Source organism: Alligator sinensis, unplaced genomic scaffold (genome assembly GCF_000455745.1).
Source record: "Alligator sinensis unplaced genomic scaffold, ASM45574v1 scaffold295_1, whole genome shotgun sequence".
NCBI classification, from domain to species: Eukaryota; Metazoa; Chordata; order Crocodylia; family Alligatoridae; genus Alligator; species Alligator sinensis.
In genome coordinates this window covers 623856-650464 of record NW_005842754.1, presented here as the reverse complement: position 1 = coordinate 650464, position 26609 = coordinate 623856, and the positions used below count along the sequence as shown (strand labels likewise).

Sequence of the window (26609 nt, the reverse complement as noted above, 5' to 3'; positions counted from 1 at the left end):
AAGAGTGTTTAATCCACCCTTTTACAAATCCAGAGGCATGAGTTCAAGCACTTGTGTCACTATGTGGTATCTAAGCACATTAGGAATCAGCATAAAATCACAGAATAGTAGGACTGGAAGGGACCTATAAGGTCATCAAGTCCAGTCCCCTGCCATGGGCAGGAGGTAGTTGGGCTCAAATGAGCTCCTTCTCCTGGTACCTTGGGGATCTCTACCTGGATGGGGTCCATAGTCTCAGCCTCCATGCAGACAGAGCCCTTGACTCCAGGCTACGGAGGCTGCCTGGCACATCAGTTGAATGCTGGGGTATAGGTACTCCCACTTGTGAGATGTGTTCACTGGTGGAGACTCTGGAGAGCCAGGTCAGGGAGCTCCAGGAGGAGGTGAGCAGACTGCGAGCCATAAGGGAACACAAAGAGGACGTTGATGCTTACTGCCAGGCCCTGCATCTAGTGAAGGATGCCACAGAGACCAGGAACAAGAGTGAGATTCAGCAAGATGCCCCTAATGATACAGAGCGCTGATTGGTCACATCAGCCTAAAGCCACAATGTGCGTCAGGTGTTCCACCAATAGCCCTACACAACAATTACACAGCTCTCACACCATCAACGGACAAGGCATTTGCATCCTCCAAACTGAGGACAAGACAGGAATAGATGCTACCACCGAAGAAGCAATGAAGGGTGATTGTTGTGGGAGAATCCCTGCTGCAAGGAACAGAAGGTGCCACCTGTCGTCCAGACCCCATTTGCTCGAGAGGTCTGCTGCCTTCCAGAAGCTAGGATCCAAGCTGTAATGGAAAGGATCCCAAAGCTGGTCCGCCCTACAAGCCACTACCCTATGCTCCTTGTCCACATGGGTACCAACAACACGGTGAGAAACAACCTCAGGAGAATCATGATTGACTACACTACCATGGGGGCAAAGCTCAAGGAACTAGGAGCACAAGTGGTCTTCTCCTCAATCCTCCCAATTAGAGGCTGTGGTCACCAGAGGGAGGATTGCATTGAAGAAGTCAAGTGAAGGCTTCGGAGGTGGTGCCACCATGTTGGTTTTGGATTCCTTGACCTTAGTATCCAGTTTAATGGCACTGGTCTGCATGCAAAAGATGGTATTCACCTCATGGGCAGAGGGAAGAAGCTCTTCTCTAAAAGAATCACCGACTTGCTGAGGAGGGCTTTAAATTAGGCAAGCCCGAGGGACTGGGGATAGATTCCACTACTGGGCATAAATCCACTGGCCAAGAAGACCCAGGGGAGGGTATTCATGTAGGGGACATCCAGATGAGTACCAATACCCTGAGACAACTGCAGAGGGACAAAATACCTGAGAAGACTAGGGGTGAACTCAGCTGTCTTTATGGGAACGCCCAAAGCATGGGCAATAAACAGGACAAACTGGCATTCCTTTTGGCAGATGAGGATTTTGACCTCATTGGGCTGACAGAGTCCTGGTGGGATGATACATGTGATTGGGTAGTGGATATTGAGGGCTATAGACTCTACAGGAAGGATCAAGTTGGGAAGAAGGGTGGAGGGGTGGTCCTCTTTGTGAAAGAGCAATACCCATCCCTGCAGGTCATGTTTGATTATACGGGGAAGCCCCTTGAGACACTCTGGGTCAAGATACAAGGGGGATCAGGAGAAGGGGACCTAATGGTAGGAGTCTACTCTAGGCCTCCCTACCAAGAAGAGGAGAGTGACCAGGCATTCTCCAGGGAACTGACTGAGGCAGCCAGCACTAAAGACTTGATAGTCATGGGTGACTTCAACTACCTAACATCCGTTGGGAAGAGCATCCAGCCAGTTCCAGCAGGTCAGCCAACTTCTTGGCAGCTATAGATGACCTGCTCTTGACACAGGCTGTGGAGGGACTGACTAGGGGTAAAGCTACTCTGGATTTAGTGCTGACAAAAGGGGGAGACATGGTAGGCAATCTGAAGACTGGAGGTACTCTGGGTGACAGTGATCACAATCTGATCAGATTTACAATCTTCCAAAAGACTTGGAATTCTGCCAGCTGAACAGAAGTCCTAGACTTCAGAAGGGCAGACTTTGGTAAACTCAGGAGTCTAGTTAGAAAGGCCCTTTGCAACCAGCAACTGGACAATTTGGGAGTTCAGGAATGGTGGTGCTTCCTTAAGGAGGCAATTCTCATCGCTCAAAAAGAGGCCATTCCCATGTGGTCAAAAAGAGGAAAAGGGGCCAAAAGACCCACTTGGATCAACAGGGACATTAGAGAACTTCTCAAAAAGAAAAAAGAAGCGTACATGAAATGGAAAAACAGTGCAGCATCCAGAGAGGAGTACACTCATATGGCCAGGGTCTGCTGGTACGAGACAAGGCAAACCCAGGCATGCATAGAGATCAAGGTGGCAACTGAATTAAAAGACAACAAAAAGTCCTTCTATAGGTACATAGGAAGCAAGATAAAAAATCAAGCTCCACTGTCAGACCCCTACTGAATACAGAGCAGCAGCCCACAGTTGATCCCCGCAAAAAGGCAAAGCTCCTAAATACTTACTTTGCATCAGTATTCTTGAAATCAGACAGGAACTCATCACCTGTCCAGAGGCCCACAGAATATAGAGAAGACAGCAGTCCACATAAAAATCAGTCTCAAACAGGTTAAAGTACTCTTAGAACATCTGGACGTTTTCAAGTCTTTAGGTTCAGATAACCTGCATCCGAGGGTCTTGAAAAAACTGGCTGACCTCATAGCAGTGCCTCTGGCAAGGCTGTTCGAAGAGTCATGGAACTCAGGAGTGGTCCCGAATGACTGGAAGAGGGCTAATGTGGTACTCATCTTTAAGAAAGGGAAGAGGGACCACCCTGCCAACTATAGACTAGGCAGTTTGACTTTGGTTCTGGGAAAAGTCTTTGAAAAAAATTGTCAAGGAGGCCATCAACCAAAAGCTCGTAACTGGTGGGGTTTTAAGGAACAACCAGCACACCTTTGTTGAGGGGAAGTCATGCCTAACAAACCTGGTGTCCTTCTATGACCAGGTAACTAACCAGCTGGATATGGGACATGTGTTTGACATCATCTACCTAGACTTCAGCAAGGCCTTTGATACTGTTTCCCATGAGATTCTCTCAATTAAGTTGGAGGGTACAGGCCTAGATCTGTCTACAGTGAAGTGGGTTGGCAACTGGCTCAGAGGCCATCCTGGAGGCCCGTCAAGAGTGGTGTCCCTCCAGGGATCAGTGCTTGGGCCCGTGCTCTTTAACATCTTTATCAATGACTTGGATGAGGGAGTGTGAAGCACAATGATTAAGTCTGCAGATGACACTAAGCTGTGGGGAAATGTGGGCACATCTGAGGACAGGGTAAGGATCCAGAATGACTTTGACAGGCTGGTCCTATGGGCTCAATGCAATCAGATGAGGTTCAACAGGGATAAGTGCTGGGTTCTTCATCTGGGTAGGAAGAATGCTTACCATAACTATGCGATGAGTGGTGGTCCCCTGACTGACACTGCATCTGAAAGGGACCTGGGGGTGACAATCAACCAGAGGCTGAATACGAGCCAACACTGCAATGAAGTTGCCAGCAGGGCAAATAGAACTCTGGCCTGCATCTGCCAATGTGTTGCCAATAGGCCCAGAGAGGTGCTCCTCCCCCTCTATTCGGCAGTGGTGGAACCACAGCTGGAGGACTGTGTCCAGTTCTGGCCATCACACTTCAAGAAGGATGTGGGTAAGCTCAAAAGGGTACAGAGAAGGGCCACCCACATGATCAGGGGCCTGGAGGATAGGCCCTATGAGGAGAGACTCTGGGAACTGGGTTTGTTCAGTCTGAATAAAAGAAGACTGAGAGGTGACTTGATAGCTGCCTACAAGTAAGTCAGTGGTGAACACCAAGATCTAGGGAGCAACTTCTTCAGAAAGGCACTCCTTGGGAGGACGAGGACCAATGGGCGCAAGCTAGTTGAGGAAAAATGTAGGCGGGACATACAGAAAAACTTCTTTTCCATAAGGGTATCTAGAATCTGGAACACACTCCCAGCAGAGGTGGTGCAGTTGCCATCCCCGAAGTGTTTAAGAAGAGGCTGGACAAGCACTATGTTGAGCTCATTTGAGCCCAATTACCTCCTGCCCATGGCAGGGGACTGGACTTGATGACCTTACAGGTCCCTTCTGGTCCTACTATTCTGTGATTCTATGCTGATTCCTAATGTGCTTAGATAACACATAGTGACACAAGTGCTTGAACTCATGCCTCTGGATTTGTAAAAGTTCTGTCCCCCAGGCCATGAGACACAGGCATGACCTATCAAGTAGCAAGAGGCTGTGACCCCTCTAACAACTTGTCCCACCACCCTTGGCCAACTGGTAGGGGTTTCGGCGATGTTAGCCCTCCCTGAGAATGGTGTCAAACCAATCAGAGCATGTATAGGGGTGGGACCTAGACTAGAAGCCCCCAACTGCCTGTTTTCTAAATCCTGTTGGGAAACCCTCCAAACCAGACCGTGTGTTTTCTGAGACCACGCAAATGCAGATAGAAACACATTCTTGCTCTACAGCAGTAAGATCCTCCATTCTTGCTTTACTACCAAGGCTTGCCAGACAACTGCTGAGAAAATGCTACCATAGTGATGGTGCTGAGGAGGGGGAGATTAGGGAGAGTAGCCCTCTAAGCCAACAGTTGCCCGAGATGTTTGAATCTAGGCAGGAGACTCATGCATGAATGCAGCAGGCTGGTAAGCCTGATGCCCAGACTCCCAGAGCAGATGCTGAGGATTCAGGAGAAGAGAGGAGCCTTGTGCTGACCCTGAGTAGAAAGAAGATATCTATGAGGGAGCAGAGACAATGGTGAGAGGCTTGAACGATGGATGTGGGGTTCTTAGGGGTTTTGTGTTGGGGTTTTGGGGGGCCATCATGGGGTAGGAATTAGCTATGAGCTGGCTAAACGGTGCCTAACTAGAACTTTTTATCTGAAATTCCTCTGCAACTAGAGGAAGCTTTTCTAATGACTCCAGAAAGACACCAGCCATCCTGTAAGCCTGGTACCAGAGAAGAGAAGCAGTTTTTGTGAAGAACAGAAGCCCAGCATTTCAGAAGAAGATGATGATACTATGGCTTTTAAAAGAAAGTTAGGAATAGAAGTAACTGAGCCTTCCTCACACCAAGAACGTAAAAGTCTCATGAAAGCTCTTATGAGTGTTTCTTTTTTATGGCATCCTTAAATATTGCTTGAGAAAGAGGCTTTTTGACAACTGTATGGGGTGTCTCCTAGGTGCACCAGGGCAACTGGGGGGTGGACCTGATGATCCTTCAGGGTCCCTTTCAACCCTATGATCCTATGATTCTATGAACTGGCAGCCAACCCTTCACGGCCGACACAGGGCTGCAATAGGTTAGGCCAGGGGTTGGGAACCCCTGGCTTAACCTATTGCAACAACAGCAACTAATACATTTTCTATACACAGCTCAGCCCAGATCTCTCAATTTGTCTGGTTTATACGCTCATCTGACTAGTTCACACAGTCATGGCTTTGTTACCCTAGCGCATCTAGGACAGTGCCCCCATCCACAGGCCCAGCTCTGCAGACAAGCAGCGGTGGCGGTACGAGGTGGTGGCGGCTGCTGTGTGCAAAACCCCTCTGCCCCTGCTAGCTGGCCAGGTGGCACGCAGTAGTCACCACCACCATCCCGCGCTGCTGCTGCCGCTTGTCTAAGGAGCCGTGCCCACAGACCGGGGGGGGATAGCTCCATGGGCATGGCTCTGCGGTGTCAGCGGCAGTGCAGGGAGGTTTCACATGCAGCGGCCACCACTGTGGACATGGCTCCACAGGCAAGTGGCAGAGGTGGCTGCTGCTGCTTGTGAGCCCCCCTCCGACCCCCAAAGCCACCATCCCTTGCCACCACTGTGGAGCCATGTCCATGGAGTCATGTAGCCAGCTGCAGGGCAGCAGTGGCAGTGCAGTGGTGGGCGCCACATGCAAACTCCCTACCCCCGTCCCCTGGCCAGCTGGCCAGGCGACGTATGTGAGGCCTACATGCAGTGGCCACCACCACACCGCGCCCCACGCTGCTTGCCCACAAAGCTGTGTGGCCAGCCATGAGAAGGCAGCCTGGGGCATGGCAGCGGCAGCCTCCATATGCAAACCCCACGTGAGGCCACCTGGTATGTGTGTGGCCTGCAGAGGGGCACCCCTACCCTCACCCCCCGGCCCTGCTCCTGGGAGTGGGCTGAGGTGTGGGGCAGGGAAGCACTGTGGTGTGTTGTCTCAGGCTTGCAGTGCCCCCTGCTCCCTCATTCCCCAGCCACTTTCCCCAGCCCTGACCCACAGCCCCCAAGTCCCACTTACCTCCAGGCTCCAGGGGTGAAGGACGAAAGGCAAGCCTGAGCCTGAGCCCAGCTGTGGCTGACTCAGAGGCTCAGGCCCCGCCTTTCCCCCTCTCCCTCCTCCTCCGGGCAGGGCTGGGGGTTTCCTGCCCTTTCTGAAATCATCTCTTGCAGGCTGGAACTCTGCCGGCCTGCAAGATCTCTTTGCAAAAGCAGAGAATCCACAGATTTCTCTGCCAAAAGGGGAAATCCGCGTTTTCTCCAATAAAAACAGGGAATCCATGGTTTTCTCTGTCTTTCTGTGGGAAACAGAAAACCCAGATCCTTGCTTATCACCTATGATTAGGAGTGAGAGGGAACAGAATGGCATGTTCTGACAACAGGCCAATTCGCATAATAAACTTAGCCCGCTGGCATAAGTTACAGCAGCCCTAAACTTATGCTTAAGCAAATACTAAATGACTGCTCAGTAACCAGTGTTACTGTGCAGTCCTGATACTGCAAGGTTATTTTTAGCTGCTACTATGCAGTAGCAATGAGCTACTGTGCAGTAGCATGGGCGTCATGGTTCATGCCTGTCAACACTACCTTGCTGCAGCAACGAGCTACAGTACCATAGCTCATTGCTATGGGAATGTAGTGTCTCATTTATATGCACTCATTTTGTCATAGTTTCATAGAGATTAAGTCCAGAAGGAACAATCAATTCATCTAGTCTGAATTTCTATACAGGATAGACCATTAGATTTCACATAAATACCTTATACCACCCCTAAAGACTTTATATTAGATCAAATATTTTGGTCCTGAACCTGAAAAGTATGCCATATGCAGAAAACAGCCAAGACCAAGGAGTCACCCATGCCTGAGGCCCCTATTGTGGAAGAAATAATTAACTGATATGATCTGAGCAGGTAAACCAAGGCCCATGGTATAGAGGAAAAAATAAAGCTCCCTCCACATCCTGCCAGTCTCACCAGTTGGAAGCTGCATCCTGATTTCAAATCTTGCAAACAGTGGGCACATCTACACATGCAATTAATGCTGTAAAGGCTTACTCTGCAGTAAAATACTGCATAATGAGCCTTACTGTGCAGTAAAATACTGTGCAGTGAGCCTTTCCAGCGAGCACATGTACACATGCTCCCTGTTGGGAGCAAATGTGCTCCCATCGTGAGCAACCCTATACACGGCTGCTCCAAACCTGCTCTGGCCCCCTGCAACAACCAGGGGGAACTCCCCCTGAGTGCTAGCCCAGGGGCTGGCAGAGAGCACAGGGCCAGGAGAGCAACTGCATGGGGCCAAGAGAGCTTTGCTGGCTGCAGCAGCAGTTGTCTCCTGGCCACGTGTATATCAGGAGGGGTCCTGATATGCAGGGGGCTGAGACAGCAGCTGCTGCAGATCTCTCTTGGCACCCTGCACATGGAGACAAGCCCAGTGACCAGTGCGGTTTCTCCACCCAGCCTGGATCTGGCCGGGAACGGTCTCATTCTGGGGCAGGTCCCAGTCAGCTTCAGGCTGTCCAGGGCTTTCCCCAGAAGGGACAGTTCCTGGACAGCTCCAGGCTGCTTGGGGAACTCTTGCATAGCCCAGAACTGGGTGGGACCTGCCCCAGAATTAAGACAGTTCCTGGCCAGCCCTGGACTGTGTGGGGAATCAGATAGCTCCTGAGTCCTGGCACTGCTTAAAGGGCTCTCAGCCAATGGGAAAAGCTTCTTTTATCACTCCTTTTCTTACAGACAAAGGACGCATCTACACTTTCATTAAAGTTCCATAATTATGGTGCATTAAGTTTAGTACCTGTACTCACAGGTACTGTTGCCAGCCTTGCCCATTTTCAAGGGGCCTAGGCTAAGCTGCAGAAGTACTGCTAAGCAGCAGACCCAAAGTCTGTTTCTGAGTAACCACAGTGCGAACCTTCACAGATGTGACAACTAACTTGGTCAGCAAGTAAAGGAAATCATTCAACACAATTAAACAAAGCATAAGGACTAAAAGGAGATAAGAGAAGACCATACATTAACTAATCCATACACAATATATCATAGCTTAATCTTAAAGTGGTAGTAGTAGTGACTGATGTAACCAAATGTATAAGATGTTATTTTGTTATAATAGCTATATTTTTGTTAAAATGCTTTTGTTTTGTTAAAACAAAAACAGCCTGTCAGAGAAGACCATAAAGTAAGGTAAAGAAGAAACAGAAACATCATTTCACAATGGGAAAGAAAAAGAGATAAGAAATCCTCCCTCTTTCCCAAGGATATAAATCTGAACTAATTGTCACCTTCCAAATCCACAAGAGATCTGGTTCAGTCCACTTCCAAAAGTTTCAGTAAAACAAAGAAATTTAAATAAAAACAATCACAGGTCATTTATTAAAATATAAAAACTAGCCATGTATAAATATTGGCATAGGCTGGAGGGAAATTTGGAGAACTCAGCAAATTCAAGAAGACCTGCTGCCAATCTGTGTGCCACTCTCCTCCCACCTCTTGAGTCTCTCCAGCTGGAATAGTTGAGAACCTATGTCGTACTGTTTTGGGTAGCCAGATAGACTTTAGAATAAAGGTTTGTTCTCATGTTTTAAGGTGCAAGCAAATAAAAGGTTTGGCTGTAGACCTGTTTCTGCCTCTTTTATCAGTAGCCTACCAAAAAGGTTATCTGTAATCTAGGTAAAAGTACAAAGCAGCAACCCATGTGCTGTTCCTATATTAGGTGGACCACATGGGGCTAAATTCTGTTTCACTTCTATGTCTCTAAGGGCCCCTCTACATGTGCAGGTACAGACATGAAGGGATATGATGCACAATCCAGACAATTGGCTTCCTGCCATGCTACATGTATGACAGGAGGTGCGATGGTAGGATCAAGCTTCAGATCCCATTATGTCTTACCCCCACACCAGCAAGAAGCAGGCTCCTGGGGCTGGGAGTAGCTGGGACACTGGGTCAGTTGTGGTCTTGGAGCCAGAGGGGTGCCTGGAGCATCCCAATGGCTGGGACATTGTGTCAATTGGGAGCTCCCAGGCCCAGGGGTGTACATAGCACCCCCCCAGCTGGGAGCTCCAATTAGCTGACAGGGCTCCCAGCCACAGGGCCCCTGGGCACGCATTCAATTAATAGTGTGATAAGAAGCAGCTACAATGTTATTATACATATTTTATGGAATAACTTTGTAGCTTATTTCCCTTTTTATCATACCATGAATTGATTGCATGTGTGGCTGGGTGACCACTTAGGACGTGATTAACTAGTTATGCCTTAAGTGTAACATGCAGATGGGGCCTAAGTGGCACTTACATTGGAACATAATTGCAGTTTTTGGCACTCGCACACAGCTTGGATTCTATTTCTACTCTTGTCCTCCCACTTCTGGCTGCCTTGTGAGCCAGCTTCAAGAGGAGGGCTGGAACATACTCCTGGGAGGGGGCGGGGTCTAGATTGAACCTGAATTTCCCCCTGCCCAGGCAAATGCTTTAATACCTAGGCTACTGGTTTACAAGAAAGGAGTGCCCTTCTTTTTGTCCATCATTCACTAATTGTGGTTTTCTGAAATTAAAGTTCTAGGTCTTAGCTGGCCTTGTGACCATAGCTGGGTGATTGTATTCTACCTCAGAGCCCTGTATGGCTAGAATTCAGGCTTTGCAGGGAAGGCAAGCCGAGGGCAAATATACCTATGAATGCACAAACAAAATCCAAATTACTAAAAATTATATTTATGTGGCTACATAAGTGCTACTTAGGCATACAGAGATGAAGTAGGAGCTAACCTTCAGTCTTTTACTCTCAATTGTATAGAGTCCATGTACAGTGCATCCAGAAACTATTGAGCCGTGCATTCAGTTGGGCATAATTAATGTGTCTGTGGAGAGGAGAACTGTGCATTATGCTAAATGCACCATGTACATCCAAGAGGCACCAAGCTGAGCATGCCAGGCACACTCCATCCCAAAACTCTGAGAACTCAATAGTCTTGAACATCCCTAGAGGTCCTGAATAGCAATAAACACTGTGCAGTGCAAACTGCACCTAGTGCACTCATGCAGCACTGGCCTCAAATCTTCTCCTTTTTCAAAAGTGTTTTTTTTATTAATGCACAGCAACCTGAACACTTGAAGAGGAGTAAAACTGGTGGATAGTAATGATAGCAGAGATTTTGAAATCTGCTTATCAGAGCAATCACTAATATAAATATATGTGCTGGGACTTCTCAAAGGGAAAAGAAACACTTACCTAGTAAAAAATGCTGCAAACTTTAGGTCATCTAAGTCTCCTTGAATGATGACATCATCATATCCTTCCCCATGGCCTGCAAATAGGAATGATGTCAAAGTAATGAAGGCTGCAATTCATTGAACATTACATAAACAAGCATATAACAACTGCTCTGCTCCAACTGATGAAAAATAATGGTATAATTTATTTGTCTTTCCAAAAACGGTGCAATTTTTTTTACTCTGTAATCTATGTAAACAAGATGATGTATTATACAATGAAAAAGAAGTACAATCTGAACTGGCATTTCTAATTTTGCTCAGTACAGATCTGTGGCTTTCCCATCTCTATTTTTTATCTGCATTGTTTTGGCTTAGTCAAAGAGACAAAAATTTAAAAAACCTCACAAAAAACCTCAAAAACAAGGGGAGAATCACTGCATCAAAAGAATTAAATAATAATTACCGTATTTAGTAGAATAGAAGACAAAGTTCTATTTCCGCCTCTCCACCCCCCATTCAGCATGGGGAAAAAGGCTTGTCCTCTTATATTCACATACGTAGCAGAAAGGGGAGCAGGCAACTGTGGCAGCTCTGAGACTGTCCCTGAGCCCACATCAGGGCCAGAGTCAGACATCCACAAGCCTCCTGCTTCCCTCCCATCCAATTCTCCTCTACAGCTTCTGACCCCTTGCCTATCCTCTTTTCTCCACCTTACTGTCAGGTGGAACTTGGCTATGACTCAGTCTGGGGTGTCTCCTGGGTGTGGAGCACATCCTTCCCACGGCTACATGGCCAGGCAATGGCTGAGTTTCCATGTGCTGTGCTCCAGGACAGAGCAGCCCAAGCAGCATCTGACAGTAAAGGGCTGGAGGGGGAGGAGAAGAGGCAAAAACTGGGGAGTGGGATGGGGGGGTAGGGAAGGGGGACAGGGACAGGCAGAGACTGGGAGGAATGGAGAAAGAGGTAGAGGCTGTGGGGAGCTGGGGGTAGGGACGTGCAGGTGGCAGGGGGACAGGAAGGCTGCAGGGGGAAGAAGTGGATGGGGAAGATGGGGATAGGAGCCACTGCTGTCCCACCCCACCCAGCCACTGCTTTCCCTGCTGTAGCAGTGTGGGGGATCCAAGACAACCCTCCAATACTTATATTCTATACCTGAAAAATTATGAGAAATTTCTAAATTTTCCATATATAAAATCTAATTATTGGGGGGTTGTCTTCTATTCAGAGTTGTCTTCTATTCAAGTATATACTGTATTTGAGAGGGGAGAGTGTTCAGCATGCAATATCCTTGTCTCTGCTTGACCTGATTTGCTGTGGGGTTGTCAGTCTTCCAGGATGGATTTATGGTTCTATAAAAAGTATGTCACCTCTCCACATTTGATGCAGGATTGCCCTTCCCTACATGTTTGGACTAGCTATTACTCATTTCCCACAGGCAGATTACAGGTTCACTTCTCCTTCCAGTGCAAAATCAGGTGTCATTCATTCCCCCCTTACATAGTTTCAAACAGGGAGGACTAAGTCTCTCCTACTGTGTCTATTTCAGACATTGCCCCCTGCTCCACTCCTCAATTGGGTTCAACTCTGTCCCTCTCACCACTGGCACTTTTGGAGTTTGTTCCTCACTGGGCACATCTACATGCGCATTAATGTGCCTTTTCTAATGCACATTAAATTTAGTACCTCCAATGTGAAGTTTTAAGTTAATGTGCATTAGGCTGTGCGCAGTAGCACATTTGTATGCTTTTTTAGGGAAGCTTAATGTGCACTAGACTCTTTTGCTGTATATTAGCATAATGTCATGGTTTTTTACCTGATGCTTTAATGTGCAGTAAAACAGTCTACTGCTTTTGCACAGCCCTACTGTCTAGTTCAAACTGCTTCCTTACTCTTTAGGCATATATTATTCTTTTCTTACCTGCATACCGTATGCTGTTTCCAAACATGGCAGTCCACAGATAAGGGATTGTGCTGATCTCTGTGCCATGAGCCAACATATTCAGAGCTGCTATGCGACCTGGAAAACAGGAGGGAAGAAAGTGAGGAGATCTTTCCATCCATGGTGTTTGGGTGGATCATTAGCACTGAGAATCTTAGGGCCTTTTGATAATGACTCTTCTAGTCACAGTGGACACCAACACCATCACCTGGGGGGGCGGGGGGGGAGAGGCAACAAGACCCACAGACAGGGGAGGACAGCTGAAATTTTATGGGACATTAGAAATTACACAATGGAAATAACACAACATGAAAAAGAAAGAAGCCAAACTCAACAGTGACATATTTTCTAAGTCTATGCAAGAAACACAACATTATTCCCCAAGGACTAAACATCTACAGTACTCTGACTACTACACACAATTCCAAATATGCTTCACAATTATGCAGGAGATCTTCAGAGAAACTTAGAAAATATCTTCTTCACCTAACCTACTCCAGAAGAGATCAACTCAAAAAGGACATCACCGCATGCTACAACAGCTTAACCTTCATATATTCCCATGGGATAATTTCCTACCCCAGACACATATTTTGTGCAGTATCTTAAAGTTAATTAATTCTAAAAAAAATTCTTTTTTAGGACATTGTTACTGGCACTGCAATGCACAATATCCCCAAAGAAGAGCCAACTTACGTGAATGGCTTGCTCTCTGTGGATGAAAAAATGCCCAGGGTAACATGTTACTCCAGACATTAATATGTTTTTCCATATGAGGTAACAACTTACCTCAAAACCCATGTAAATTTATGCATAAATGACAGGCCTAGACCTGTTTGGCCACTTTGGGTGGATGCATCTGAAAGGTCAGCATTCATTCACATCTCATTTATGTCCACTTCAGGTATTTATGGTAACTAATGGATGACCATCCTCCACTCTGCTTTTGCAGAAGATGCGGTAATCCCTTTTGCTAACCACTTTGTTTGCAGGCTGCAAGATCATCAAAACACCCTGTCCTTTGCCAAAAAACAAAAACAAACCCCCCCCCAACAACAAAAAAAACCCAAACAACCCCAAAACAAACCCTTTGTCAAACCCAAATCCACCTCTGCTTTCTTTTCTCATGGCAAAACTCCATCTCGCCTGCCCCTTTCATAACACACAAGCTAGTTTGCCCTGCCTTTGCTGGAAGTGAAGAAAAGGAGCAAAGGGACAGCAGAGAAGAAACAGAACAACATCATACTGCAATACAATGTACACTATGGAGTCCCCTTCAATGGTAAGGGCTTGGCAACACCCATGTCCCTTTTACCTGCTCTCAATAAGCTCCTGCATGTTTGGTTTCCAAACAGCATCCACCCATATTTGGCTTGCCTGCAAAGGGTGGATGCTGGTCTCTGGCTTCTGTGCCCAGGAGGAGAGGATGCTACATGCACTGCCATAGAGCAGGGCAGAATTGCTTCTGTGACAGCACAGGTGGACAGGCTTGTCTTTGATTGTTATTTATATATATTCAGCAGTAATCTTTTTTTTCTGCAGTCAAGGATGAGAAGGCAGTGCATACGCAGTGCTGAAGCCTGTCTTGCACAGGTAACTGGGGATGACAGCGACACATCCACTGATAAAATCTTATCCCAAGGCAGTGAGGATGCTGACTTTGTTCCAGACATGGCAGACTGTTCAGAGCAAAAAAAACATGTGTCTATGGAAGCTTCATCCAGCTCAGATGAGAAGGAGCTTGTGCCCCAAGCAGAAGTGATGCCAACACTTCCAGTGGGAAAGGGAAGAGAACCAGTCTGGGGCTGCTGCAGAAGACCGAGGAGAGCTACAGCAGGACATGGAGCAAAACCACTGCCACCACCCCCAGAAAACATTGCAGATAATGACGCCTTTAAAGGAAGGAATGGCAGAGTGTGGGAAAAAAGTCCACAGCTAATACATCATTGGAGAACATCCAAGGGCATAGTCCATGAAAGTGCTGGGCCAACAAAAGAAAGTAATAAAGGCACAGTAGTGGAAGTGTTCCACCTGTTTCTCTCATGAGATATCCTGACTGTTATCATAAGAGAAACAATCAGAGGCAGAAAGAAGATTCAGGGAGTGGAATGATAGCCATCCTGAAAATAGAAAGGAGTGGAAAAAGCTGAATGAAACAGAGCTGAAAACCTACACTGGCCTCCTATTGCTGAGTGGTCTATACCACGGTGGTCACGAGGCACTGGAGGAATTTTGGGCCTGAGACAGCAGCTGACAGGTGCCTGATTAGGGCAGCCATTTTAGATTTCAGGGCTGCCCATATAAACAGGGCATTTTGCTGCTGGGAGGCCAGGCAACAACATTGCCTGGCTGCAGGTATCATCTGGAGGTAAGGGAGGAGCTGTAGGGGATGGTCAGGAGGCTCCTGGTCCTGGGCATGACCTAAAACTGCACCCTGCCAGGAGTGGGTGGCCTGGTGGGGCTCCCAGTGGCGCAGGAGCCTGCAGGAAATGCCAGGCCAGTTATCACCCCAGTGAAAGGCGGGTCGGGGCGCCTTAACCCCTAGCCCCCACAACTGGGTGGGTTACCCCTTTTTTAGGGTCTGGAGGGTGGACCCTCAGAGAAAGAGAGTGAGGCCATAGACTCACGCCTGTCTGGACTTCCCTTGACTGGTCAATGCTGGGGCCAGGACTGGAAGGATTCAAGGGCCAGGGGCCTACTGCGAGGAATGCCCAAGAGCTGAGGGCCTGGGGTTCTGGCTGGCCTGGAGGTGGGCCAGGGCTAGTGAGTCAAAGGTCCTGGGGGGATCACACCCAGAAGGGGAAGCAGTTCAGGGAGCTATGCTGCCCAGGATGAAGGCGGGTTAGGCTGCCGGAATGGAGGGATCATAGAGGGGTTCAACACTAGGTTTATGGGGACCAGCATGGGGCCGGTGATTGTGAGAACATCTGGATGCCATCTGCAAGGCTTGGGCTGTGGTGTAGGGGAGGAACGGAGCCGCAGATAGCACCCCCTGGCATCGGGGAAAAAAATGGGCAGCCTCCTGCTTAATTGACATTAATTAATTAATTACCAACAAGGCGTGGCGTGCGAGAAGGCGGGCAGTTAGCCCAGAAACAGGTGGGTGGGCCACAGTGAGATCGGCCCCGAGAAGGCCCCCTGTTACAGGGAGCAATGTACCAGCTGTCCTTGCTTCTGTGCCCACCATGAGTTTAAAATGATTCCATCAAATCACCAACTACCTGAGATTTGACAACAAACTGACAGGTGAGGAAAGGAGAGCTGTGGACAAGCTTGTTGCCTTCAAAGATATTTGGACACAATTTGTGGAGCAGCTCAGGAAATGGTATATTCCAGGAATACACCTGATGGTTGATGAACAGCTCATTGTGTTCAGGGGTCGCTGTCCCTTCAGACAGTATATGCCCAACAAGTCTACCAAATATGGCTTGAAAATTTGGTGGTGCTGTGATGCAGCACCATCATTCACCCTCTCTGGAGACATCTACCTGGACAAGCAACCAGAATTGCTCCATGCCAAGGTAATCTTGGTACCCAGGTCGTTGAAAAACTGGTTCATCCCTGGTACAAGATGGGAAGGAATACTGTGGGTGACAATTTCTTCACAAGTACTGACCTGGTAGAAAGACTGCTACAACAGGACTTGACCTATGTGGGTATGATTTGGAAAAACAAGGCCGATATCCCAAACGAAATGCAAACAAATCGAAGAAGGGAAACCTTTTCATCCATTTTTGCTTTTGATGGGGAACTCACCCTAGTTTCCTATGTTCCAAAGAAGTCCAAAGTGGTGCATGCTTGACAGCAATAGCACAATGACCTGTCAGTGGGTTTAGAGCAAAGAAAGCTGAACATTCATGACTACAATAAAAACAAGGGTGGGGTGGATAACCGTATGAAAACCTGCAGATGGAAAATCAACAGGTGGCCAATTACACTATTTTTCAATATACTGGATGTGGCTACCACTGCCAGCCTCATCATTTGGCTAGGCCACAACACAAACTGGAAGCAAAGATTACATTTAAGAAGATGGCATTTTTTTTGCAGGAGCTTGGACAACAGTTGATTGACGGACAAATAAAATGAAGAATGATGAATACACGTAATCTGTCTAAGTCTGTCAAGTCTGGTATGACTGCCCTAAATTACAAATCGCCACAACGTACCTCAGTAAAACCTTCTGCAAGCATGAGTGGATGTTGTGCTTTTTGTCCAAGGACAGATGACTGCAAAACCCAGAAACGATGCGAAAATTGTAAGTGATTTGCTTATGTGCACCACAGTACATTACTGCTGCTTTGCAAGGAATGCAATATTTAGTTAAAACAGGAAATGTTTTTGGAAGTAATTGTTAGTTTGAAAACAGTGTGAACTGCAGACTTAGCAAATTGTTCATTCACGTTTTGAAACTCTAAAAAAAGGTTAAAATTTTGTTCATAGTTCTAGTTAAATAATATTTTGGGTTCAAATCATCATAAATACACTTTCAAACAATCTGTATGTTTAATAAATAGTTTTTGGTACATTTATACTGTTGTCACTGGTTCCATTTTGTTCATGCAGGTGGGGTAGCCAGTTACCCCATGAGACCAACAATGTCGAATTGCGGGGTAACAAGTTACCCCATGAGAACAAGAACGGTTACGGTTTCAAGAGAACGGATGAGGGTTAAAAGAGAGAAATCCAGACAACTTCTCAAACATTATACAATATATACAAAGAGACTACTGAAAATTTTCTACAACATCCACATAAAAAGAAGAAATGGAACAAATTACTCCAGAAATAACTTTTCTAACCACAAAACAACCATCAGAGAAACAACACCAACACTTTACAACATTCCAACCTCAACTCAGTCAAACCAAAAGAAGCAACCATCACTCAAATATCATCACTTCTCCATGCACATACTTACCAAAGATGAAAAATCTGTCGTATCTAAAAGCCTGAATGTCTGTCCAGAAAAAACCCTAATAAAATACTACAATGCAGAGGACTAGACCAATTCTTCCAATGTCTCCTCCTCAAGTAATATTTCCACAACCAAAATGAATCCAGTTCCAACAACACTTCATCCTTTGACAACATCAAAGAAAAGAGCAACCCCCCCAAAAAACAAAAAGCCATCAGATTGGACACCTCATAGTGTATGAAATTCTAACCTTTACTGCTATATTGACTGCTTCAGGGAAATAATGAACAATTAAATAATCAACAACACACCACCATAACAACCTCTTCCTCTCAGAAAAAAGGACCATAGACTCTCTAAGATCTAAGCACTAAATGGTAATAAAACCAGCAGATAAAGGAGGAGCTATAGTTATCCTTAACAATGAAAACTACATAACAGAAACCAACACACAACTCTCTGGCACCACCTACTACAAAAAACCAGAGGAAGATCCTACTCCGCTTTCCACTTTAAAATTCAAAACTACCATCAAATCATTTCCATCGGAACTACAAGAAAAACTACAGAACTAACCCAGGGACTTTTTACATGCCCCCTAAAATCCACAAACAAGGAAACCCTGACAGACCAACCATATCCAACCATGAAACCCTAACTGATAAAATATCAGGTTTCACTGAATCCATCCTAAAACCTCTTGTCACCGAAAGAGTGAGTTTTGTCCAAGACACAACAGACTTTCTACAAAAATTTAAAAACACAGACCACCTTCCTAGCAACACCCTTCTAGCCACCATGGATGTTACCAGCTTATATACCAACAACCTGTCGCTGCCGAGAGCCGCGGCGCGGGGTTCAGGGCTTTAGGAGCCCTAGTCGGCGGGCGGGTACTTGTGACGCTTGGAGTGGAATCAGGATGTGTTCGGGGTGTTCGGGCCGGCAGTCGTCTTACGTCTCGGGTGGGGGTGTGCTAGGCCCCCTTGGGTCGGTGACGGGGAGTCCTTAGTGGTTGATCAGGCCGCTAAGTTCGCTCTGAAACACGCGTGGAGTTTGCTAGGCTCCACAGTGTACTCAGAGTTCTCCACGAGGTGTATGTGGAGTTCTCCAACTTGGGCGGAAACTGCTCAAGCCTCTTATACGGCTAGCAAGCCAATCACTAGCCGCTAGGTAGGAATAATTTAGAACAGTCCAATAGTGGGGTACAAATTTGCATAAGTTTGGCGGGAACTCCTTTGCACCGTGCATTTCTGTGCTGCAAAGAAGAAATGCACACTGCAAAGAAAGCTACAAATTGGCGGGAACTTTTTCTAGGTCATTAATATATAGTCACTGGGCTCTGGAGTTTTCCCCTCGTGACCTACTTACATGACCTACTTACAAAATGATTGACAGACTGCCTTCTGTATCAAACTATGGAATCCTCCACTGTACTATAGGCATATGAACAATGGGTTCTGACACAACCCACACCAGGATGGCATCCAGTCCTGCCTAACATATCTACAAGAGGAAGATTACAACTCAGAGTACAGATCTAAAGATATTACTGAATTTATACACTTCATCCTCACACACAACTTCACTTTCAATAATCAACACTTCCGCCAGACCATGGGCACACCAAAATGGCTCCACACTATGCCAACCTTTTTAAGAGCCACCTGGAAGAAGAATTCCTCAAGGACTGCACCATCAAACCCTTGCTATACTTAAGCCATATAGATGGCATCTTCATCATTTGGACTGAAAACCTGCAATTTCTGATGGATTTCCATCAGAAATTCAACAATCATCACCTCTCCATCAGACTATCTGTTGAATACTCCAGCACCAACATTTCCTTCTTAGACACTATGATCAATATCCAGAATGGTAAAATACAGGCCACCATATACAAAAAACTCACAGACCAACATACATATCTGCACAGAACCAGCAATCACCCTAAACACACCAAGAAAGCTGTAATATACAGCCAAGACTTCCAATACCACCACATTTGCATTGAGGAGAACACCTATGATCATCAGCTCACAAATTTCAAAAGGGCTTTCACCCAACAAGGACACTCCTCCAGAGAGATAGATCACATGTTTGAAAGAGCCACCCACATACAACATGAAGAATTGCTGCAGTACAGAAAAAAGCCCCATAAATCATACACCACTAGTTATGACATATCATCCCTCCCTGGAACCTACACGGAAAATCCTCAAACAATTGCAACCCATACTAGAAGAAGACCCAGTTGTTAAAGACATCTTCTCAGAACTACCCATCCTAGCCTTTAAACAAGCACTGAACCTCATCAACCTCATCACCAGAAGCAAACTTCTTATGGCCCAAAACACACTGAATGGTTCTAGAGTATGCCATGACAAGAAATGTAAAACCTGCCAACATATCTCCACCACCCTCACAACAACTACACCCCACAACAGAACCATCACTGTTCCTGGATCTTACACCTGCAACTCCAGAAATGTAGTATATCTCATCCAGTGCACTAAATGCCCTGATTGAAAATATGTAGGAGAAACCAAACAACAATTACATACCAGAAGGAATGCACACCAAAAATCTATCAAAGGCTAGAATACCCAATTACCTGTGGGGGCACATTTCTCACAAGAAAACCACTCTCTCTCCAATCTCTCAGTTCTAATCCTCAAAGGGAATTTACAGAACACCTATCTCAGATGAGCTTATGAACTTCACTTAATCAACCTACTGGATATAAAAAATCATGAATCATTGTGGATTTATGACACATTATAACTTGCCTAACATCTGATACCCCAGGTAATCTCTCTACTATTTACCAGCTATATTCTTATCACCTGGTCTACATTCCCCTTCCCCCCACCCCCACCTGTCTCTCACCCATTGACTGACTCAATTAGCATTTTCACTGACTGGTATTCTCGCATGCATACTGGCCTCTGGCTTCTTTCTATTCTATTCCATCCAGGAAGAGCACAGACCAACTGCAGATGCTTCCTCAATCTGATGAAGGGTGTTTGTACCCAAAAGTGTGCAAAGAAGAATTTTCCCAACTATTTTGGTTGGTCTAATAAAATATATAGGATTTACCCAAAGAACCTTGTCCACCTATGAGACATTAGAAGCCTTTCAACAAAGGCTTGCTATTCAGTCTAATCTCGTGTAGGCTCTCCCACACTGACAGAGCTGAAAGGAAAGTGGGCAACTCTATCAGTACCAGAAAAGTAAATAAGGGAAAATGGGAGAGGAGGGACAATGGATCAAATTCTTGGAGATCTTTATGAGCATAATGTAAAAAAAAAATATTTGTACTGCCACCAAATGCCACAGGGTGCATCTACATTTGCAGAGTTAACTAGTTAGCTCTGGATTAAAGTCATATTGACACAAGACACTATTTTGGAGTTGTTACTGTGCATTTATTTAGTACTTGTATAAACTGTGCAGTCAGTGTCTTGTGTAGACATGGACACTGTCTACACATGCACAGTATTAGGGGACAGTACTTTTCTTCTTCTCTCTAGTCCAGCCTTTCTATATGGTCTGGTCCCAATATTCTGCACAGGTCACTGTTTCTGGCATAGGTGTTGCCAGATCTTGTGGGTGCACTGTGGTGCTACAGGGCATCTCAAGAGATGATCTATGGTTTGCTTCTCCTGCAAAACACATTGGTCAGTTGCATAGAGGCCTCATGATTTCATAAGAAAGTTGCATCTTCTGAGACCCACTCTCAATCTGTTCAGGCTCCACCATGTATACCATTTGTACATGGAGCCAGATGCTAACTCCTCACTGGGGGGTAATTCCTTGCTGGCTCCATTCAACAGCTTTGTCACTTAGTTTATCCCATTCTTTTTGCCAGAGGGTAGTTCTGGCTGAGTAGGTCAATGGTGTGGAAGAGGACAAAAAGCTATTTCTTAATGAGAGACGATGGTGACATCCATATAGCAAGTGGCAATCTTCTCCCTCTTGTACCTGCCGGTCAATGTCGCCTGCTACTTTCCTCCCGATGTAAGGGGGTGGGAGCTATGCTGGATAGTGCATGTAGGCAGGGAACAAGGGTGGGTTTTAGGCAGCCTGTTATAATTCCTATATGTATCATTTAGGGCAGTCTCAATATGTTTACTGTGACTTGAGAGTCCCCAGGTGGTGCAGGCATATTCAGCCACAGAAAAACAAAGTACTTAGCCAGTAATGCATACAGTAGATGGATGTGCTTCCCACTCTGAGAGTTTACACAGAATGTTGTTCTGTGTATTGATCTTGGCTTTGGCATTTAATATGTGCTTTTTGTAATGAAGTGTACAGTTCAGTGTTACCCCTAAGCAGACTGGGTGTTTCTGATGTTCAAGACTCTGGTCACCCCAGGTGACATTCAGGTGCCATTCTGCATCCTTGTTTTTCAGATGGAATGTGAAGATTGGGATTCTGCACATTGGGCTTGAGATAATTGGTTAGGTAATAATCTGACATCTCATTCGGTGCCCTCACCAGGATCTTCTTTGTATCCTCAACATTCTTCTGCTGTGCGGTAATACAGAGATATTCAGCATAGATGATTGTTAACGTAGATGTCGGATAAAAAGGGTGAGCACACTGCCTTGTGGTAAGCCATTGTTTTGGGAGCACTATCTGCTATATTTCATGGTGTATAAGTCAAGTTTTGAAGCTTATTTTTTATCTCTTAACATTCAACCTTGATTTATAAACTGTGTCACAGCAAAAAAAAAAGGGACACAGCATGCAGCCAGGGCCCCTACCTTGGCGATGCCTCCCACCCAAGGCTCCTCTGGGGCCTCCACCCAGATGGAGCCCTTGGGGGAGGGGGGTTGGCAGCACCCTGCCATCTGCAGGGGTTGGCTGGCGGGGCCCCTGAGGCCTGGGAGTGGTGGTGGTAGGGTGGGGTGAAACAGGAGTCCCCTCACCTGTCCCACATGTGCCCAGCTTTAGGCCCTGGAAAGGCAGGTGAGGGAACTCCAGGCAGAGGTTAGCAGGCACTACCCTCTTTTACTGCATAATGTCATGGTTTTTTACCTGTGGGGGATCAGGGCTGCTGAAGATGAGATTGATGGGTACTTTCATTCTCTGCAGGATCACACACCTAGTGGGGAGACAACACGGGGGGAACTCAATGTGGATGTATGGAAGACGGTCACTTCCAGAGCCAGACATCACACTGCTGGGACAACTTCCCCAGTATAGCTGGGGAACAGATATGAGGCCCTGGCATCACTGTAGGAGAGTGCAGCAAAGAAAGCCACATTCACAACCGCCACCTTGCAGACTGAGGGACAACTGGACAGCTGGAGGAAGAAACACTGAGTCATCATGGTGGGTGACTCCCTACTGAGAGGAACAGAGGGAGTCATCTGTCACCCGGATCCCACGGTACAGGAGGTATGCTGGTGCCCAGGGCCCAGATTTGGGACATCATTGCAAGGATTTCTGACCTCATATGGCCCTTTGACTACTATCCCATTGTCTTCATCCATGTGGGTACAAATGATGCAGCCAGGAGTAGTCTGGCCTGAGTCATGAGTGACTACAAAGCTCTGGGGGCCAAGCATAGGAGATCGGGGGTACAGGTGGTTTTCTCATTGATCCTCTCAGTCAGCAGTTTCAGTCAGCATCACGACAGCTGCATTAGAAAAGTCAACTTGCGGCTCTGGAGTTGGTGCCATTGTGTGGGTTTTGGCTTCTTTGACTACGATCCGCATTTCCATGGAAAAGGCATGCTGGGATGTGATGGTCTTCATCTCTCTTCAAAAGGTAAGAGTCTTTTCTCTCACAGATTGGCTGATCTCCTATGCAGGGCTTTAAACTAGGTTCATTGTGGGATGGGGATGCAGCAGACAGAGAGAACCTAGGAACAACAAACCACAAGCCATGTCCTGGAACAGTCCACGTAAGTACTAAGGGGCCTGACAGGCACCAGGACAGGGGTACCAAGGGCACCTACTGGGGGAGTGGCAGGACACTGTTGGTGCCTGCCACTTTAAGGACTCAGAGAAGCAGCCAGCAGGTGCTTGATTGCGGCGGCCATTTTAGATCTCTGTCCACCCATATAAACAGAGCAGTTTGCTGCTGGCAGGCCAGGCAGTAACACTGCCTGGCTGCAAGGCTGCTTGGAACATCCTGGAGGTAAGGGCAGGAGCTGTAGGGGATAGCTAGGAGGCTCCTGGTCCTGGGCATGACCTACAAGTGCACCCTGCCAGGAGTGGGTGGCCTGGTGGGGCTCTTAGTGGTGTGGGAGCCGCCAGAAAATGCCAGGCCAGTTACCACCCTAGTGAAAGGTGGGTCGGGGCGCCTTAATAACCCCAGCTCCCACAACTGGGTGGGTCACCACTTGTAGGGTCCAGAATGTGGACCCCAGAGAGAGAGTGAGGCTATAGACTCGGAAACTTGTCTTGAAATCCCCCGATTGGTCAATGCTGGAGCCAGGACTGGAAGGGTCAAAGGGCCAGGGGCCCACTGCAAAGGACACCCAGAGCAGAGGGCCTGGGGTTCCGACTGGCCTAGAGGTGAGGCCATAGCAAGTGTAGCCAAAGGTCCCGGGGGGACCACACTTGTAAGGGGGAACAGCTCAGGGAGCTATGTAGCCTAGAATCAAGGTGGAGTAGGCTGCCTGAGTGGAGGGATTCAGGTCGGGTTCAAACAGGAGGATTCTGGGGCCCAGAGTGGGGCTGGTGATAATGACAACAGTGGATGCCATCTGCGAGGCTTGGGCTGTGGTGTAGGGGAGGAACGGAGCCACAGATAGTGCCCCCTGGCATCAGGGCAAGAAATGGGCAGCCTCCCACCTAATTAACAACTTAATTAGATAACAACAAGGCATGGCAGGCAAGAAGGTAGGCAGTTGGCCCAGAACAGGTGGGCAGGGCTGTCAGTAGACGGGCCCCAAGTTACGGGCCTGTTACAGGGGGGCTTAAGTGTCTCTATACTAATGCTAGAAGCATGAGGAACAACCAGGAGGAACTCACACGCCTCCTTGCAACCAACAACTTCAACCTGCTTGGATTAACTGAAATCTGGTGTGACTCTACCCATGATTGGGCAGAAGACATTGAGGGCTATAGACTGTACAGATGAGATGGAGTGGGGAAAAAGGTGGGGGGGGGCATTGCTCTCTTTGTTAAGAAGCAATACACATCTTCTATAATCAAGATGGGATCACAAGAGGGGAAAATTGTGGTACTGTGGGTCAGAATACAAGGGGATCGGGGAGAAAGGGACTTGGTAGTGGGAGTCTATTACAGACCATCACACCAGGAGGATGAGCCAGACCTGGAATTCTCAAGGCAGCTCTCAGAGGCAGTAAGCTCAAGGGACATGGTTGTCATGGGTGACCTAAACTACCTTGACATCTGCAGGGAGGAGCAGTCAGCTAGATCTGATCATTCACATAGGTTCTTAACCTGCCTACAGGACCTTCACCTAACACAGGAAGTATACTGTCCCACTAGGGGAAATACCTTACTGGACTTGGTGTTTGCTACAAAGGATGACCTGGCAGGAGATCTGTAGATACAGGGTAACTTAGGGGATAGTGATCACCAATTGTTGGAATGTACTATCTGGTGAAAGGTGGGAAAGATAACCAGTAGGGCAGAAGTGTTAGACTTCAGAAAGGCTAATTTCAATGAGCTCAGGAGATCAGTGAGGTGCTGAAAGACAAGAGCATTGGTGAGATGGGAGTCCAGGAAGGATGGTCATTCTTCAAGGGAACGATCATTTGGACACAGAAAGGAACAATCCCACTGCACGTAAAGTGGGGCAAAGGGGCCAAGAAACTCTCACGGCTGAACAGGGAAATCCAGGAAAGCCTAGGGATGAAAAAGGAGGACATTTGTGGGAGTCCAGCAGGAAAAATAATGCTGAAGGGCAACCAGCATGGATTCATAGCAGCAGATCCTGCCTGACTAACCTTATTTCTTTTTATGACCAGGTCACAAAATGCTTAGATGCAGGAGTTGAGGTAGTTGTCATTTACTTGGATTTTAAAAAGGCCTTTGATACAGTGTCTCATCCCATTCTTATAAATAAACTAAGCAGCTGTGATATAGATGATTACATGGTCAGGTGGGTGGCGAATTGGTTTATGGGATGCACCCAGAGAGTGGTGGTGGGTGGGTTGGTATTGACCTGGAAAGATGTGGACAATGGAGTCCCCCAAGGTTTGGTTCTTGGACCAGTGCTGTTCAATATCATCAGTGATTTGGATGAGGGCATGGAGAGTACTCAGTCCCAATTTGTGGACAACACCAAATTATGTGGCAAAGTAAACACATGGTGGGCAGGGAACAGATTCTGGCAGATTTGGACAGGTTGGAAAAATGGGCAGAACAGAATAGGATGCAGTTTAACAAAGATAAGTGCAAAGTGCTGCACCTAGGGAGAAGGAATCACCAACACACTTACAGATTGGGAGATGACTTTCTAAGTAGCACAGCAAGAGAAAAGAATCTCAGAGTCATAGTAGACTCCCAGATCAAAATGAGTCATCAATGTGATGAAGTGATAAGTAAAGCTATCTATACTCTATCATGCATTATGCAGGTGCATCATAAGTAGGTGTAAGGAGGTGATACTTACCCTCTATGCAGCCTTGGTAAGGCCACAGCTGAAGTACTGCATCCTGTTTTGGGTGCCGCACTTCAAGAAGGATGTGGATAACCTTGAGAGGGTCCAGAGGAGGGCTACTCGTATGGTTAGGGGCTTGCAGGTAAGATCCTACAAGAAGTGATTGAGGGACCTGGATCTCTTCAGCCTCCACAAGAGAAGTCTGAGAGGTGATCTTGTGGCCATCTACAAATTCATCGGGGGGAGGGGGCAGCAAGGAATAGGAGATACTCTGTTTACCAGGGCGACCCTTGGGATAACTAGAAACAATGGCCACAAACTGACAGAAAGCAGATTTAGATTGGACATCAGGAAGAACTTCTTTATGGTAAGTGTCGCAGAGCACTGAGGTGCCCTGCTCCTAGAGAGGAAAAACTGCTAGAGGAAAAGCTCTGGCAGTGCATAGGGAGCCTTAGCAGGGAATAAGAGCCCACCTGCGGGTTGCCAGGGCAACTGGAGGCAGCAAATGACCCACACCTGACAGCGGTCAGCCGGCTGTAAGGGGCAGGGCCTGGCTCTTATAAAGCCCAGGGCTGAGGCCAGACTGGCAGTTCCCTGCCAGCAGCCAAAGAGGCAGGAGCTCCCTCAGCCCTGATGCGAGAAGGAGCGAGAAAC

At 47.0% G+C, this 26609-nt stretch overlaps 1 protein-coding gene across 1 annotated transcript in view; it reads right to left on the bottom strand.

The window, feature by feature from the left end:
• The window catches only part of AIFM3 (apoptosis inducing factor, mitochondria associated 3), a 186289-nt gene that overhangs the window by 1625 nt on the left and 158055 nt on the right, over nt 1–26609 (bottom strand). Inside the window, exons 16-17 of the mRNA XM_025216616.1 lie at nt 12431–12529; nt 10529–10604 (exon numbers count right to left, since the gene is read on the bottom strand). Of these exons, the coding sequence (XP_025072401.1) occupies nt 10529–10604; nt 12431–12529 (175 nt within the window). The remainder of the gene's footprint in view (nt 1–10528; nt 10605–12430; nt 12530–26609) is intronic.